The sequence below is a fragment of the Euleptes europaea genome, chromosome 7 (assembly GCF_029931775.1).
Source record: "Euleptes europaea isolate rEulEur1 chromosome 7, rEulEur1.hap1, whole genome shotgun sequence".
Lineage (NCBI taxonomy): Eukaryota > Metazoa > Chordata > Lepidosauria > Squamata > Sphaerodactylidae > Euleptes > Euleptes europaea.
The window spans coordinates 81,493,175-81,508,839 of NC_079318.1; the positions used below are offsets into that span (position 1 = coordinate 81,493,175).

Genomic DNA, 15,665 nt, shown 5'->3' on the forward strand with positions numbered 1-15,665 from the left:
TTGGGATCTGGCTGCATCTTGGCTCAAAGGTTTGGGTAATTTATAAATACCAGTCTAATGTCTGCCAAAGGGTGGTAGGGTTGTACTATCTCCATATTAGCAAATTGGTGGAGGGAGGAGGGATTGGAGTAGAAGTTAGATATCACATGCTCGCTCAGGGTGAGGCTGGAGAGAAACGTGTGTTGCGTAAGGGGGCTGGGCAGGAGTCCCCTTTGGGATGCCAACCTCCAGGTGGGGCCTTGAGATCTGGAATTACAACTGGTCTCCAGGTGACAGAGATCAGTTCCGCCAAAGAAAATGTCTGCTTTGCGGGGAGGACTCTATGGCATTCACCCTGCCACTTCTCTCCAAACCCCCATAAGCTCCACCCCCAAATCTCCAGTGATTTCCCAACCTGGAGTTGGCAACCTTAGGTCCCCTTGAAGAAGCGGGGTCCAGGAATTTATTCAATCCCAAGGCCTCTGACCCAGCCTGGGGACCAGCAAAAGAGAATTGTCCGGAGGGGTTTTCCCACTCACTGGCTTAAGGTTGGGGAGTGGGAGACCCTGGCATGCTGTTTGGTGTACTCTGCAACCAACCAAGCTCCAAAATATTGTCGAAGGCTTTCACGGTCAGAGTTCATTGGTTCTTGTAGGTTATCCGGGCTGTGTAACCGTGGTCTTGGAATTTTCTTTCCTGACGTTTCGCCAGCAACTGTGGCAGGCATCTTCAGAGTAGTAACACTGAAGGACAACCAAGCTCCATTTGGTGCTGTGTCCAAAAAAACGAGTTCTCCCTGGCAGAAAGCAGACTTTTGTGGTTGGGGGGAATGCTGTAACTATCATGAAACGACTTATTTCATCAGAGGTGCCCTTTCTCGTTGGGAGCGGCAGTACTCGCATAATTCCACAAAGAGGCTGACTCATGACAATGTCCAGAGGATGTTTTCTGCCACCAGGTGGCAGCACATGCCTTTTGGCTTTCTGTAGTATCTGGTTTTCTCCACTGGGTGGCAGCAGGTGCCTTTGGAAGATACTGCGGTGCCCTGGAAATCCCTGCAAGGGAGCCGCATCTCCTTGCGGTTCCCACTTAGGCCAGCAGGTGGCAAGCGATGCCTTTGTTCTTCAGCATAGAGGGAGGATGTGTGTGCAAATAATGGGTTGCAAGATAACGTTTATAAATGTTATATTAAAAGCCAGTCTTTGCACCTCTGCACATTGCCAATACAGACGGTAGGTTGGGGTGAGGGAATGTATGCTTTTATGCAATTCCCTTTTTATGCATCTCCCCTTCTTCCAAAACACACAGGTGTTCATTCAGACTTGGACTGCCTGTGAACTCCTCTCTTTTGTTCGTTCCCCAGCTGAGCTTGGCATTCAGACAGTGCAGTTTATCCCCTTCACACACACACACACACACACAGAATCTGGGCAGAATTACGGGGGAAGTTCTTGGTGGGCTGCCGTCATGGCAGGGCTCTTGAGGCCAGGAATGAGCAGAGCCAGCTGCAACAGCACACCGGGAGTCACTTAACTTGGATGAGGCCCTTTGGTATGGTGTCCTCACCAGCTGGATTCTCCCAAGTAGGGTTGCCAGCCTCTAGGTGGTGAAACAAAAATCACACCTCTATATCTAACAATGATGTACAAAGTCAGTATAGGTTAAAGAATATGTCACTTATAACAAAATACAAAGCAACTTAAATTCCAATACAATAGCATACAATGCAAAATGTTTTCAAAACTGGGATACACTGGAATAGCTAGTATACACTTGTTACAAAACAACGTGGGAAACCTCAAAGCATCAATCCACAAAGTGGAAAAGTCCCACAATAACTGGAAACAATGAGAGCAATCCAAGGTCTCAAATGCAAGGTGGAGTGAAGAAGACTGCGTGTATCTAGTCGATCACACTCCGGGTCAGTTTCACAATGGACGTGGAAACACGTAGCACTACAAATAACATCATTTTCGGCTACAATGAAGCGCACAAATATCCAGCAGTACGAGTGTGGCCATTTGAAATTTTGTGTTTTAAGTTTTAATTGGGATTTTATTATTTTAAATTTAGATTTTTATATTGATGTAGTAATGCTTGTATATGATGTTACCTGCTCTGAGCCGGCTTCGGCCGGGGAGGGCGGGTTATAAATCGCAAAATAAATAAAATAAATTGTAGCCGAACATGATGTTATTTGAGGTGCTATGTGTTTCCTCATCCATTGTGAAACTGACACGGAGTGTGATCGACTAGATACACGCAGTCTTCTTCACTCTGCTTCACCTTGCGTTTGAGACCTTGGATTGCTCTCATTGTTTCCAGTTATTGTGGGACTTTTCCACTTTGTGGATTGATGCTTTGAGGTTTCCCACATTGTTTTGTAACAAGTGTATACTAGCTATTCCAGTGTATCCCAGTTTTGGAAACATTTTGCATTATATACTATGGTGCTGGAATTTATGTTGCTTTGTATTTTGTTAAAAGTGACATTCTTTAACCTATACTGACTTTGTACAACCTCCAGGTGGTGGCTGGAGATCTCCTGGAATTAGAACCGTTCTCCAGACTGCATACATCTTAGGTGTTTTATTGAAAACATTCTACTTCTGGAGAAAATGGTTGCTTTGGAAGGTGGATGGCATGGCCTTATGCCCTACTGAGGTCCCTCCCTTCTCTAAACCCCAATCTCCCAGGCTCCACCCTCAAATCTCCAGGTATTTCTGAGCCCGGAGATGGCGTCCCTAGTCCCACACCACCCCTGGAGGAAATGAGTGAGCCAAGGCCCAAGTCTGCGCCCCCGACTCAACACTTGGCTTGGCTTGTTCCTGGGCCCTTTAAACTTCCCACTCAGCCAGTCATTCATTGGCGTTTGGAAGCAAAGGGTGCCCAAATTGATCCTCTGCATTCAGTCCATGATGCCTTTGGCTCTCTATAAATTTCACACCTTGGCAAAATAACCAGAGGTTGCGCCCCTCTCGGGTTTTGACTGTGGACCTGATCAGGTGCTGTTCTCTTTTTCATTCTTTGTTTCCCCCTGTTCTTAGACCGAGGTCTTGAACAATATAACCACAAAACTTAAATAAGACCCATCTCTAAAAACACCTCCCTTCGACTCTTCTCTGCAGCCTCCTAAAAACAAGCAACAAAATGAGTACGCTGAGGGTCAGAGTCCGCTAAGAGGAACTGAACCTTTTGCTCCAAAGTTGCTTGAGAAAATGCGGACCATTTGTTAAAACGGTATAATCCATTTTAGCCAAAGTTGGTACACGTAAGGACAATGCAAAAGGATGCGTGCCAAGGAGTCCACCGACTGAACAGGACAGGTGACACAGCAGGGCTGAAAAGGGTATCCCTAGTATACGGCCCAGCCAAACCATTGAAAAAGGGCAAATCCTGAATGCATAAAGATTCTGCATAACTTTGGACTAATCAGAGAATCCAGAAGATTACCCTTAGATAACAAGGCCAGGGGGTGCTGTTCTCATTTCACCTAGGAGTTAGGGGAGATTGGCTCAGTTCTGTGGGGCAGGCTGCTTCCCAACCCTCTTGCCTGGGAGAGGGAAGAGTGAGGAGACTGCTTGCAGCAGCGGAGCCGGGATGCTGCATGGAGGAATGCAGCCATGTAAAATGGTGGTGCTTATGTTCAGGGCTAACAAAGGATCTTGTGAAATGGGGTCTTTGGTGCTGGGCTGCGTCCTTGCGGGTTTGTTCTGTGCAATGCTCTTCTGGGGGGGGGGAATCAGTTCTTTGCACCCTGTGCAACAGCCCCCATCCCTGACACCCCCGTCCTGCACGCCCTGTTGCAGGTAAAGGCCCCGAGACCCTTTTTGCCGGCCAGAAACTCAACGATAACGAATGGCACACGGTCCGCGTGGTCAGGCGGGGGAAGAACTTGCAGCTCTCGGTGGACAACGTCACAGTGGAAGGTAGGTGCATCGGGGCTAGTGGGTGGGCCTGAGGGGCTTCAGAGCTTTTGTGGGAAGGTGGGGTAGGTTTGCCACCCTCCAGGTAGTAGCTGGAGATCTCCTGCTATTACAATTGACCTCCAGCTGATAGAGATCAGTTCACCTGGAGAAAGTGGCCGCTTTGGCAATTGGACTCTATGGCATTGAAGTCCCTCCTGTCCCCATACCCCACCCTCCTCAGGCTCCACCCCAAAAACCTGCCCGTGATGAAGAGGGACCTGGCAACCCTAGAAGAAGGAGACACTTCATGGGGCAGATTGCCTTATTTTCTTGGAGGAATCCAATGTCCTTGGACTACTGAAAGGGCTTTTACCACTGGCTTGCTGGAACATGGTTGCAACGCCCAGATCTTTGCATGCTCCCCTACAGAATATCATGTCTTTATAGTTCTCTCATCCTCCACTAGGTGGCAGCATACACTCGCAATGCAGTGAACTCTCACTTGGTGGCAGCCCTGCACACAGTTCCACAACTGTCCGGTTTGGCTGCTGAGGGAGGGAGTTTGGCGAATGAATGACAGGTTCTGGGCTGTGTAAATACAGCTCAGAGGTGATGGGTGGGGAATGTTTGCAATAATGGGGGGGGGGTATGGGCCTTGAATTAGTGGGTTTGGAAGAATGGGCAGTGGGCATGGGGAAGGTTGGGTAACACTCAGCTTCAGGTAGAGGTGCCAACCTTTACGTGGCACTTGGAGATCTGCTATTACAATTGATTTCCAGACAAATCAAGATCACTTCCCCTGGAGAAAATGGCTGCTTTGGAGGGTGGACTCGATGGCATTATGCCCTGCTGAGGTCCCTTCCCAATCTCCACCCCAAAAATCCCCAGGTGTTTCCCAACTCAAAGCTGGCAACCCTAGTGCAGGGGCCCCTGACGGATGGTCTTGGCCGCCTGCTGTGCTCCAGATGTTACATCATCCCATGTTAGGGTTGCCAACCTTCAGGTGGTGGTTAGAGATCTGCTATTACAACTGACCTTCGGCCAATATATAGGGTTGCCAACCTCCAGGTAGCTGGAGATCTGCTATTACAACTGATCTCCAGCCGATAGAGATCAATTCACCTGGAGCAAATGGCAATTGGACTCTATGGCATTGAAGTCCCTCCCCAAACCTCACCCCCTCAGGTTCCGCCCCAAAAACCTCCCGCCGGTGGCAAAGAGGGACCTGGCAACCCTATTTCCCATCCACTCACTGTAGCCAGAGACATTGTCACATTGCCCCCCCCCCCCCGTTAAAATAGAGCCAAGCAGGTTGGTACCCTGCTTGGCTCTATTTTAACAGTGCCCGCCCCCACTGTGCTTGGTCCAAGCAGGGCAGATGGCGGGTGCCCACACCCGCTTGGAGTTCCACAACATCGAGACGGGCATCATGACGGAGCGGCGCTTCATCTCGGTGGTGCCCTCCAACTTCATCGGCCACCTGAGCAGCCTGGTCTTCAACGGGCTGCCTTACATGGACTTGTGCAAAAATGGAGACATCAGCTACTGTGAGCTCAATGCCCGCTTCGGCCTGCGCAGCATCATCGCCGACCCGGTCACCTTCAAGAGCAAAGCCAGTTACCTGGCGCTGGCCACGCTCCAAGCCTACGCCTCCATGCACCTCTTCTTCCAGTTCAAGACCACGGCCACCGATGGGCTCATCCTCTTCAACAGCGGCAATGGCAACGACTTCATCGTGGTGGAGCTCGTCAAGGGGTGAGGCGTCCGGTGGGGCTTTTGGCCTCCTCCCCTGTGGTCTTAGCCTGTAGCCCCACCTGCTGGTGTGGATTACCCTGCCCCATGTCTCATGAGCACAGTATAAGCTGCCTTAAACTGAATCAGACCCTCGGTCCATCAAAGTCAGTATTGTCTACTCAGACTGGCAGCGGTTCTCAAGGGTCTCAGGCAGGGGTCGTTCACATCACCTACCGGCCTGGTCCCTATAACTGGAGATGGCGGGGATTGAACCTGGTACCTTCTGCATGCCAAGCAGATGCTCTACCGCTGAGCCATGGCCCCTCCCTCTCATGGTGGTCTGGAATTCCCTGCCCACTTCCCAGCCAGGGTCCTGCCTGCTGGCATGAGCGACCCCCAGAAGACCCCCCTTACAGCATAACTGGCCCACCCTGATGCCTCGTGTGCTTGTCTCCTACCCTCTCAGCCTACCTTCTCTCTCCTTCACCACTTAAGCTGCCGCTTGCTTTGTGAAGTTCCAGTATTACTCCTCCCCACCCATCCACTGAGCAAAGTATTCATTTCTTTGTTGTTTCATCTTGTTTTTTTAACTGCCATGCCTGCCGATCAAAGAACTCTGTATCCATAGTTGTGTGAAGGAGCTCTTGGGAAATCTTTGAATGCAGAGCTCTCGAGAGATGTTTTCTTTGGGGAGGGGCCGTGGCCCTTAAACTGCTTCGAAAACATCTCAGAGGATGTAAATTTCTTGCAGCTGATGGGTTGATTTTGGCAGAGGGCCAGAATCCCACTTAGTCAGATGCAGAAGCTGGAGAGTTGGTAGGTCCCTCATCATCCTTGTCATAAAAGTGATGGATTTTCATTTCATGCAGCCACCTCCATAGGAGCAGGTGGGTAGATAAAGCAAGGGGGTCTCCAGTTTCCTTGGCAGGGAAGCCCATCCATTTCATGGGAGAGAGCAGGCCAATACTACTTGTGGCCCACCAAGCTGAAAGCAGCCTTCCAGCCATGGAGGGTAGATTTTCTTCCCTGAGAGCCAGCGTGGTGTAGTGGTCAAGAGCGGTGGTTCGAAGCGGTGGACTCTGACCTGGAGAACCGGGTTTGATTCCCCGCTCCTCCACATGAAGCCTGTTGGGTGACCTTGGGCTAGTCACAGCTCTCTCAGAACTCTCTCAGCCCCACCTACCTCACAGGGTGTCTGTTGTGGGGAGGGGAAGGGAAGGCGATTGTGAGCCGGTTTGATTCTTCCTTAAGTGGTAGAGAAAGTCGGCATATAAAAATCGGCTCTTATTATTATTTATTTAGAACATTAATTACCCACCTTTCTTCCTTATGGAGCTCAAGGTGGCTTGAAATAAAAACAAAGTACGTAAAATATAGAGTACATAAAAATACATAAAACTGAAATTTAAAAGCTCAGCTTAGGACTGCTTTGATCAAACAAGGTCCTAAATAAAACTGTCTTCAGCTACTTCCTGAAGATTGAAAGCGAGGGGCCCAGGTGTACCTCCCTGGGGAGATGGTTCCATAATTGTTGGGCTGCCACCAAAAAGGCCCTTATGTGCCCACCAGATGAGCTTCTTTGATCGATGGGACAGTCAGGGTCAGGAGGGCCTCTCCCTGTGATCTTAACGAAGACATGGGGAATGGGGCATGGCTGGGTGGGTGGAGTTAATGCAGAGATAGGCAACTCCCAGAAAGAATACAAGACTGGTACCCCAGACCCCTTTTCTTGGCATGCAAAGCTGGTTTACTAACCAAGGGACTTAGCCATGCTTGGGTGGTGCTGGCAGTTTGGGGAGGACACTGTGGCTCAGTGGTAGAGCGCCTGCTTGGCATGCAGATGGTCCCAGGTTCAATCCCCGACATCTCCAGTTAAAGGGACTAGGCAAGTAGGTGATGTGAAAGACCTCTCTCTGCCTGAGACCCTGGAGAGCCGCTGCCAGTCTGAGTAGACAATACTGACTTTGATGGACCAAGGGTCTGGTTCAGGATAAGGCAGCTTCATGTGTACCACTTGGGGCTCATCTTACTCCCAAGAGCCTGGCCAAGTACAGTTCTCACACACACACACACACAAACGTGCGCGCACATTCCTTTTGTCAGCCTGCACACTGTCATCTTCGCAAGAAACATTACAGGATTTCTGGCACTCCGGCCAAAACAGTCGCCTACTCGGACGCAGATTATCATGAACAGACACACAAAACTCTTACGAATTATATTTTCCCCGAAACACCCCTTCCCCAGACACTTAGCAGCAGCCGCAAATACCTGTAAGTATTGCTTAATTTTCATTTTTAATGGTGTCAGATACCTTTCACCAAATTTTCCACTGCCCCCCTGTGGCCTCTCATTTTTATGGCCAGAGTCGAGAGAGATACTCAGCAACTGGGCAGGAAAGACCTAATTTCCCATCTTTGTAGCCCTCACTCTGACTGCCCTCTACAGATAATTATTAGCACTTTTTTTTAATGGCCAAGCACTTTATAATTTATTTACATACTTCATTTATACCCTGCCTTTCTCCAATTCTCCTCTCCCTGTGAGGTAGGTTTGACTGAAAGTGTATCAAGGGTGCAAGGTCACCCAGCAAGCTTCCATGGCGGAGTGGGGATTGGAACCTGGGTCTCCAACCACTATGCTACACCAGTTCTTAACTGTTGTATTATTTATAATCTTGATACGTTTTTCAGAACAATCCTGTGAGGTAGGTAACTATTCCAATTTTATAGTTTAGGAAGAAGGGAGGAACCCAACAGGAACAGCTCCCTGCCCTTCTCTAAGTGGCAGCCTTTCAAATACATAAAGAGGGCAATCATGTCCCCCTCTCAACCTCCTCTTCTCCAGACTGAACATCTCCAGGTCCCTCCGCCTTCCCTCGTAGGCCTTGGTCTCCAGGCCACCTGATCATCCTGGTTGCTCTCCTTTGCACCCACTCGATTCTGTCCACATCCTTTTTGAAGTGAGGCCTCCAGAACTGCACACGATAATCCAGGTGCAGCCTGACCAATGCTGTGCACAGTGGAACTATGACATGTTGTGATTTGGATGTTATGCCTCTGTTGATACCCCCAAACTGTATTAGACTTTTTTGCTGCTGCTTAATATTGACTGTTCCTATTGAGCTTACAGTCCACCTGTAGCCCCAAGATCTTGTTCACACACACTGCTACCCAGAAGTGTATCCCCCATCCAGTATGTGTGCTTCTCATCAGGGCAATCCCAGCTATAGGGCTTGCCCTGGGCCCCATACTGCAGGGGGCATGCTGGGAGCCCCCATTGTCCTGCAACCAGCTGCTGCCCTGAAGCCCCCACCACTGCAGCATCGCAGCTGATCCCCCACACAGTCTGATACTCAGTGTGGTGGTGGGGCCCATGTTTTTGACAAATGTGGATGTTTCCAATGCTGTCTGTTCCCATAGTTTCCACTCCCCCTACCTTTGCGCTACCCACCAGTGACAATTCTTAGGTCAGGAAAAGTTTACTCTCTGTAAGGCTCAAGCTCTGGCTGATTCCCATGTTTGGTAATCCTCTTGTTTGGAGCAGTGGACTCTGATCTGGAGAACCGGGTTTGATTCCCCACTCCTACACACAAAGCCAGCTGGGTGACCTTGTGCTAGTCACAGCTCTCTTAGAGCTCTCTCAGCCCCACCTACCTCACAGAGTGTTTGTTGTGGGGAGGGGAAGGAAAGGGAAGGTGATTGTAAGCCGGTTTGAGTCTCCCTTAAGTGGTAGAGAAAGTCGGCATATAAAAACCAACTCTTCTTCTTCTTCTCACTCTCTTCTTCCCCATCAGATTACCTTTCCCCGAAGTATGTGGCTTGGCTGGCTAGCTCGAGTCGCTCACTTCCCTTACCCCTACAAGCAAGTCCCTCTGCTTGAGCTTTACTGTCTCTGGCTGGTGCAGGGAGGGCAGCGCCTTGGGGACGGTTGGGGAGGGGACAGGCTGGGTGGCCGTTTGATCCTTCCGACCCCATCCACAGGTACATCCACTATGTGTTCGACCTGGGCAACGGGCCCTCGCTGATGAAGGGCAACTCGGAGAAGCCTGTCAACGACAACCAGTGGCACAACGTCATCGTCTCTCGCGACACCAACAACGTGCACACGCTCAAGATCGACTCCCGCACCGTCACACAGCACTCCAACGGCGCCCGCAACCTGGACCTCAAGGGTGAGCTGCAGCTGCCTTCCTTGCCTTGCCTTCCCCTCCCCTCCCGGGGTCCCCGTTGGATCACAGCTCCCTATCCCGGCACTTGCGGAGTGCACGATGGCATTAACTGAGAGGAGAAGACAGAGCCGGGAGAGGGGATATGATAACCATCTTCAAGTACTCGAAGGGCTGTCATATAGAGGAGGGTGCTGAGTTGTTTTCTGTTGCCCCAGAAGGTCGGACAAGAACCAATGGGTTGAAATTAAATCAAAATAGTTTACGTCTAGACATTAGGAAGAACTTTCTAGCAGTTAGAGCGGTTCCTCAGTGGAACAGGCTTCCTCGGGAGGTGGTGAGCTTCCCTGGAGGTTTTTAAGCAGAGGCTAGATTGGCCATCTGTCAGCAATGCTGCTTCTATGACCTTAGGCAGATCATGAGAGGGAGGGCATCTTGGCCATCTTCTGGGCATGGAGGAGGGGTAACTGGGGGTGTGGGGGGGCAAGGGAGTTGTGAATTTCCTGCATTGTGCATGGGGTTGGACTAGATGATCCTGGTGGCCCCTTCCAACTCTATGATTCTATGAACTGTGCTTCCAAACCGAAGGCCATGTCGGTTGCAACCCCCCAGAGTTAACACTAGGGGGCACCTTGCTGCCAAGAATACGCCAGGTTGTTTGGGACCAGCTTCGATTGACCCTTGTTTACAACACGATCCCATCTTTTTAGTCGGGCGTTTTGTTTTTGATGTGTGTGGTGTGCGGCTCCCCAGTCTGAGCTCTCTGGATGAGGATGCTTAGAAATTGAAGAGAACAGCCTCCGGCTAACAACATCCACTCTGACCTGCCCTGGGACGGCCTTCCTGGGCATGTGCCTCTCTTCCTTGATCGGTGCAAATAAGGCGTCTGCCTCCCCCCCAGGGCTGCCGCACTGGCACAAGGCCCAGCCTTACCTGTCGCTTCTCATTGCCGTGGCATCTGCTGCCCTCCACCTTTCCCTCGCCCCGCTTTCTTGATGTCATGGGAGGTGCCTGGGGTCGTGTTTTTGTCCTCTCCCAAACTGGCCAGGTGGTTGCAGTCCTGTCCCTTGCCATGCCTGGAACTCAGCACATGGATCCCACAAGGAGATCTATTTTTTTCCCATCTATGGGGGTGTGTGTGGAATTTCAGGTCTCTTCTAGAAGTGCGGCAACATCTTTGTGTTTGCATTAGGGTTGCCAACCTCCAGGTACTAGCTGGAGATCCCCCGCTATTACAACTGATCTCCAGCTGATAGGGATGAGTTCACCTGGAGAAAATGGCTGCTTTGGCAATTGGACTCTATAACATTGAAGTCCCTCCCCAAACCCCACACTCCTCAGGCTCCGCCCCCAAAATCTCCAGGTATTTCCCAACCAGAGCTGGCAACCCTGCATAGAGTAAACCTGGCAGTGCCTTGAAAACCTTACAGGGTCGCCATAAGTCAGCTGTGACTAGATGGCACTTTCTACCACCAAATCTGGTAGAAATGGAAATACTGATGTGCCGTTTGATCTGAGGTGGGGTGGGGTTCCTGAAGCCTCTTTCGGAGGCCCCTGGGGTCGCCAGCCTTAGCTAAGAGCTACTTCTGAGTAATCAAAAATATCTTGAGCTACCTCCCCCCCCCACACCCTTAGGATGTTACCATGCTTTGTTCTGTCCTAGAAGCAGAATATGGAGGAGGAGGAACTCTAGAAGAGAGCAGTTCTTTTGGTGCCTTTTTCCTGGGTTTTCTCGGGGGATGGACAAACTACTGTAGCTACTGAGCTGCCTGTTGGAGATCCTTGCTTTGGAGCATTTAAAAGAGGAGCAAATTAAGAGAGTGCCTCTGAGCATACTCTCTTCACAACTGATTATATCATGACGCTTGCATTTATTTTTGGGCAGCCAGGTGCTTTCAAAGCATTTCACAAAAGCCTGCAGTACAAACCGCAAGATAAAGAGTGAGCCAAAGAGGAGCCCATGAAAAAAATATTCCCTTGAATACAATTTTATCTTGTTTTGTTCATTTAAAACATGTATTCGCCTCCTTTCTCAAGGAGGCATACAATGTAAATTAAACAACAACCATGAAAAATTGTGGGAAATACTATAATTTAAAACCACAATTTAGGACTGCCAATTAACAAAAAAAAACCTAAATTAGTCAAATGCTAAAAGTTTTTTAAAAGTATAAGAAGCAGACCACCTGTGAACTAGAGAACTTTTCTATCTCTAGAAGTTCCTCTCAGCTTTCCTGAGACTGGGGAGGGGGCTTTTTCACATCTTTTTTTACAGGTAGAATTGACTTTACAATCCTGACATTGATGGGATCTGACCCAGCTTTTCCTCCTCCTTTGCTCTTGCTCAGGACTATTCACGTGTCTCTTGGCAGGTGGGACTCTGGGGCAAGAGGGAGACTCCGCTCCCCAGGCCCTGAGACCTCTCTTGAACATACATGACACACATGAAGCTGCCTTATACTGAATCAGACCCTTGGTCCATCAAAGTCAGTATTGTCTACTCAGACCGGCAGCGGCTCTCCAGGGTCTCAGGCAGAGGTCTTTCATATCACCTACATGCCTAGTTCCTTTAATTGGAGATGCCTGGGTTTGAACCTGGGACCTTCTGCATGCCAAGTAGATGATGTACCACTGAGCCACCCTCTTCCTTCCTGCAGGGGAGCTGTATATCGGAGGCCTAAGCAAAAACATGTTCAACAACCTGCCCAAGCTGGTGGCCTCGCGGGATGGCTTCCAGGGCTGCCTGGCCTCCGTGGACCTCAACGGCCGACTCCCAGACCTCATCGCCGACGCCCTGCACCGGATCGGGCAGGTTGAGAGGGGCTGTGATGGTAAGACCGGGGGAGTGGGGGGGGGTCGCTTTTGTCTTAGATTGACCAGATAAGGAACAATTGGAGGAGAAACTACTTGAGATGGGGGGGGGGAATTTGGAGCACAGAAAAGATTGAATCATGCCCTCCCACTCTCACCCACCCCTACCGTTTCTCCTTTCCAAATTCCCTCTTCCTGAACTAGCGCTGGGGATCTCTAATGTGTGGTTATATGAATTGTAGAGCGCTAAGATCCTTTACGGATTATGCCCAAATGGATTCACTGTATTTATTTTGGATGCAGGCTTTTTTTGGAATGGAGGCACTTAGGATATCTCCATGCAACTTTAGTACCTACAGGGCTACTATTGATAGAATCACTTTGTTTTAGACAGAGCTGGAAATTATCTTTTTGCCAACATACTCCACTAATTATCAATATGAGGCAGTTTAATGACCTGGTCTGTAAATTATATAGTGGAAACAGTATATCTTGGTTTTCCAGAAAGTACACCTGTAAAGTTATTGAAGGGGCTTTTAGTCCAACTGTATATCGTGTTTATACTTCTGTTATTTTATTTGTTTTACATATATGTGTATGTACTTTTAGGAATCAATGCCATCTTTAGAGACTACTGAAGAAGACTATTTAGTTGAAACACATTTGGATACGTGATTTTTATCTTTATATTTGCTTACTTTTGTTTTTATGATATTATGTTTTTAATTTGTATGTATCTTACGTATTTATAAAAACAGAGTTGTTCTACTAGGATGGTATATCATTTTTGTAATAGATTTTATCTGTTACTCAACCTTTTATGGTTTATTGTTTGGTGTGTTGGTTGTAGGTTTGTTTCCTTATATTTTGGCTCAACTTTCATGAAGGCTCGTGGGCCAGGTCACAAGGGAAGAGCCAGCACCTACAGTTGGCAACTGGTACAATTGTATTAAGTCTGGGCAAAACGTTCTTTGCCACCTGCCCTAGTCAGTTACTCAGCAGTTTTGTACCAGCCACGGCTTTTGACACAGTCTTCAAGGGCAGCCCCAGATAGAGATCTTTGCAGCCGTCCATGCTGAAGGTTATCAGCCTCTGAAAGTTACTGCAGGCAAATCCCAGTCATCAGAGAAGGGGAACTGTTGGCTTCTCTCTATAAGCTGATGTTGTACTATTAGCATTCTACAAAACAGTCAAGTTTCACTGACAAACTGGCTTGTGTTCCTTCCTCGAATTATTATTGTTATTACCAGGACAGGAATCAGTAAAGGAAAGATCTAGATCAATCTGGCTGAGACCTCTCTGTCTCTGTTTCGCTGTCCTTCCCCCCAGGTCCCAGCACCACCTGCACGGAGGATTCCTGCGCCAACCAGGGCGTCTGCCTTCAGCAATGGGACGGCTACACATGCGATTGCACTATGACCTCGTACGGCGGCCCAGTGTGCAATGACCGTGAGTAGTGGGAAGACTGGATGTTGTGGGGTGGGGGGCACAGAAAAAGGCTTATGCCTAGTAGGTTAACCCAGCCTGAGTGCTTGCCATAGCCAAGGCAGTGAGAGTAATGCTACTGGATTATGGGCCTCAGGGAACAAGGCTAAGACTGGTTCCCTTGGGTTGATTCTCTTCCATTCGGGATCAAGGAGGGGTACTCAGGCTTGGGAGCTACCGTGTTTCCCCGAAAATAAGACACTGTCTTATATTTATTTTTCCTCAAGAAGACACACTATGGCTTATTTTCAGGGGATGTCTTATTCCGAGGGAATCAGAACTGTCCTCCCTCTCGGCTCCCGTTCTCCCCTTACCACCCCCTTCCGGTCCCGCCCCCAGAGGCCCAGGCACGCTGGTTGCCGGGCCTTTGAAGTGGCGCGGGAGACTGCATCTGCTCAGCTGGGCTCCTCCTGTCTTCCCCGCCCCCAGAGGCCCGGGCGCGCTGGTTGCAGAGCCTTTGAAGTGGCTGCGGGAGACCGCCTCTGCTGAGCTGGGCTCCTCCTGGTCTTTTCCACCCCAGCCCCGGGCGCGCTGGTTGCTGGGCCTTTGAAGCAGCCGCGGGAGACTGCATCTGCTCAGCTGGGCTCCTCCTGGTCTTCTCCACACCAGCCCCGGGGTGCCTTATTTTCGGGGTATGGCTATTAAGCAAATGCTTAGAAATGCTGCTATGGCTTATTTTATGGGTATGTCTTATTTTCGGGGAAACACGGTATCTTGGCTGCATGGTTCCAGAAGGGTGGTCTTTCCCCATCTGGGTCACAGGGCAGCAAGTGATCTTGCTGCTCCTAAAAGATCCTCAGAACCTAGGAGAGATCTCTTGCTTGGCGTCAGTGCAGCAAGGAAAATGTGGATTCTGCTCTGTAAGGCCTTTTATGCAGGGTCGTTTCCCCACAGTCACCCCTGCTTTGGGGCTTCCCTTTGATTATGCATGCCTTTTCTGCCCCTCAGAGGTCGCCTCGCTGTCCCCCACATTTTGCCTGTGTTTTCTGGATGTTGGTTTAGCCAGAATCTGGAAAATGAGGGCAAAATGTGCAGGGAGACTGAGGCAGTTGGAAAAGGCATGCATAATCAAAAGGAAGCCCTGCAGCAGTCGGCGGGGGCGACCGCTGGGAAACGTCCTTGCGTAAAAGGCCTAAGTGTGCCCATCTTGACCTCCCAAAGGACCACTGCCCCTGTGGCCAGCTCAAACTGAACCAGAGGAAAGCAACATAATGTATATTTGTTCACTTTTGCTGGCCATCACTGTAATAAACTGAACTACAGAGGAAAGAAAAAGAAAAGAAAAAGCCAAAGATATGCTGATCAAACCATCCCAGGTTCAGTATTAACAATGACATTGATAAATGAGTATTTTTTTAAAAAATTATGTATTCATATGTTCCATGTATGCATACGTAGCAGAAACTAATTTCACTCGGATATCTATCTGTCTTTTTTCAAAATCAGAGTCCACGTGCAGACTCTGACAGTGGCACACTGGGGGAGAGGGAGGGCAAAGTACCCGTGGCAGACCCCCCCTTTCTCTGCAGAAAAACCGGACACACCACTGTCCCCTATATAGCTCTGTGCCGTGGCCTCAT

The 15,665-nt window shown here is 49.4% G+C and overlaps 1 protein-coding gene across 11 annotated transcripts in view; it reads left to right on the forward strand.

Moving 5' to 3' along the window:
- Positions 1-15,665, forward strand: part of NRXN2 (neurexin 2) — a 393,602-nt gene that overhangs the window by 181,913 nt on the left and 196,024 nt on the right. For 6 of the 11 annotated variants that reach the window (XM_056852315.1, XM_056852317.1, XM_056852309.1 and 3 more), the window contains 5 exons: positions 3,789-3,908; positions 5,258-5,642; positions 9,605-9,795; positions 12,447-12,620; positions 13,930-14,049. In XM_056852315.1, the coding sequence (XP_056708293.1) occupies positions 3,789-3,908; positions 5,258-5,642; positions 9,605-9,795; positions 12,447-12,620; positions 13,930-14,049 (990 nt within the window). The remainder of the gene's footprint in view (positions 1-3,788; positions 3,909-5,257; positions 5,643-9,604; positions 9,796-12,446; positions 12,621-13,929; positions 14,050-15,665) is intronic. The other 5 variants (XM_056852311.1, XM_056852313.1, XM_056852316.1 and 2 more) reach the window with 1 other exon arrangement.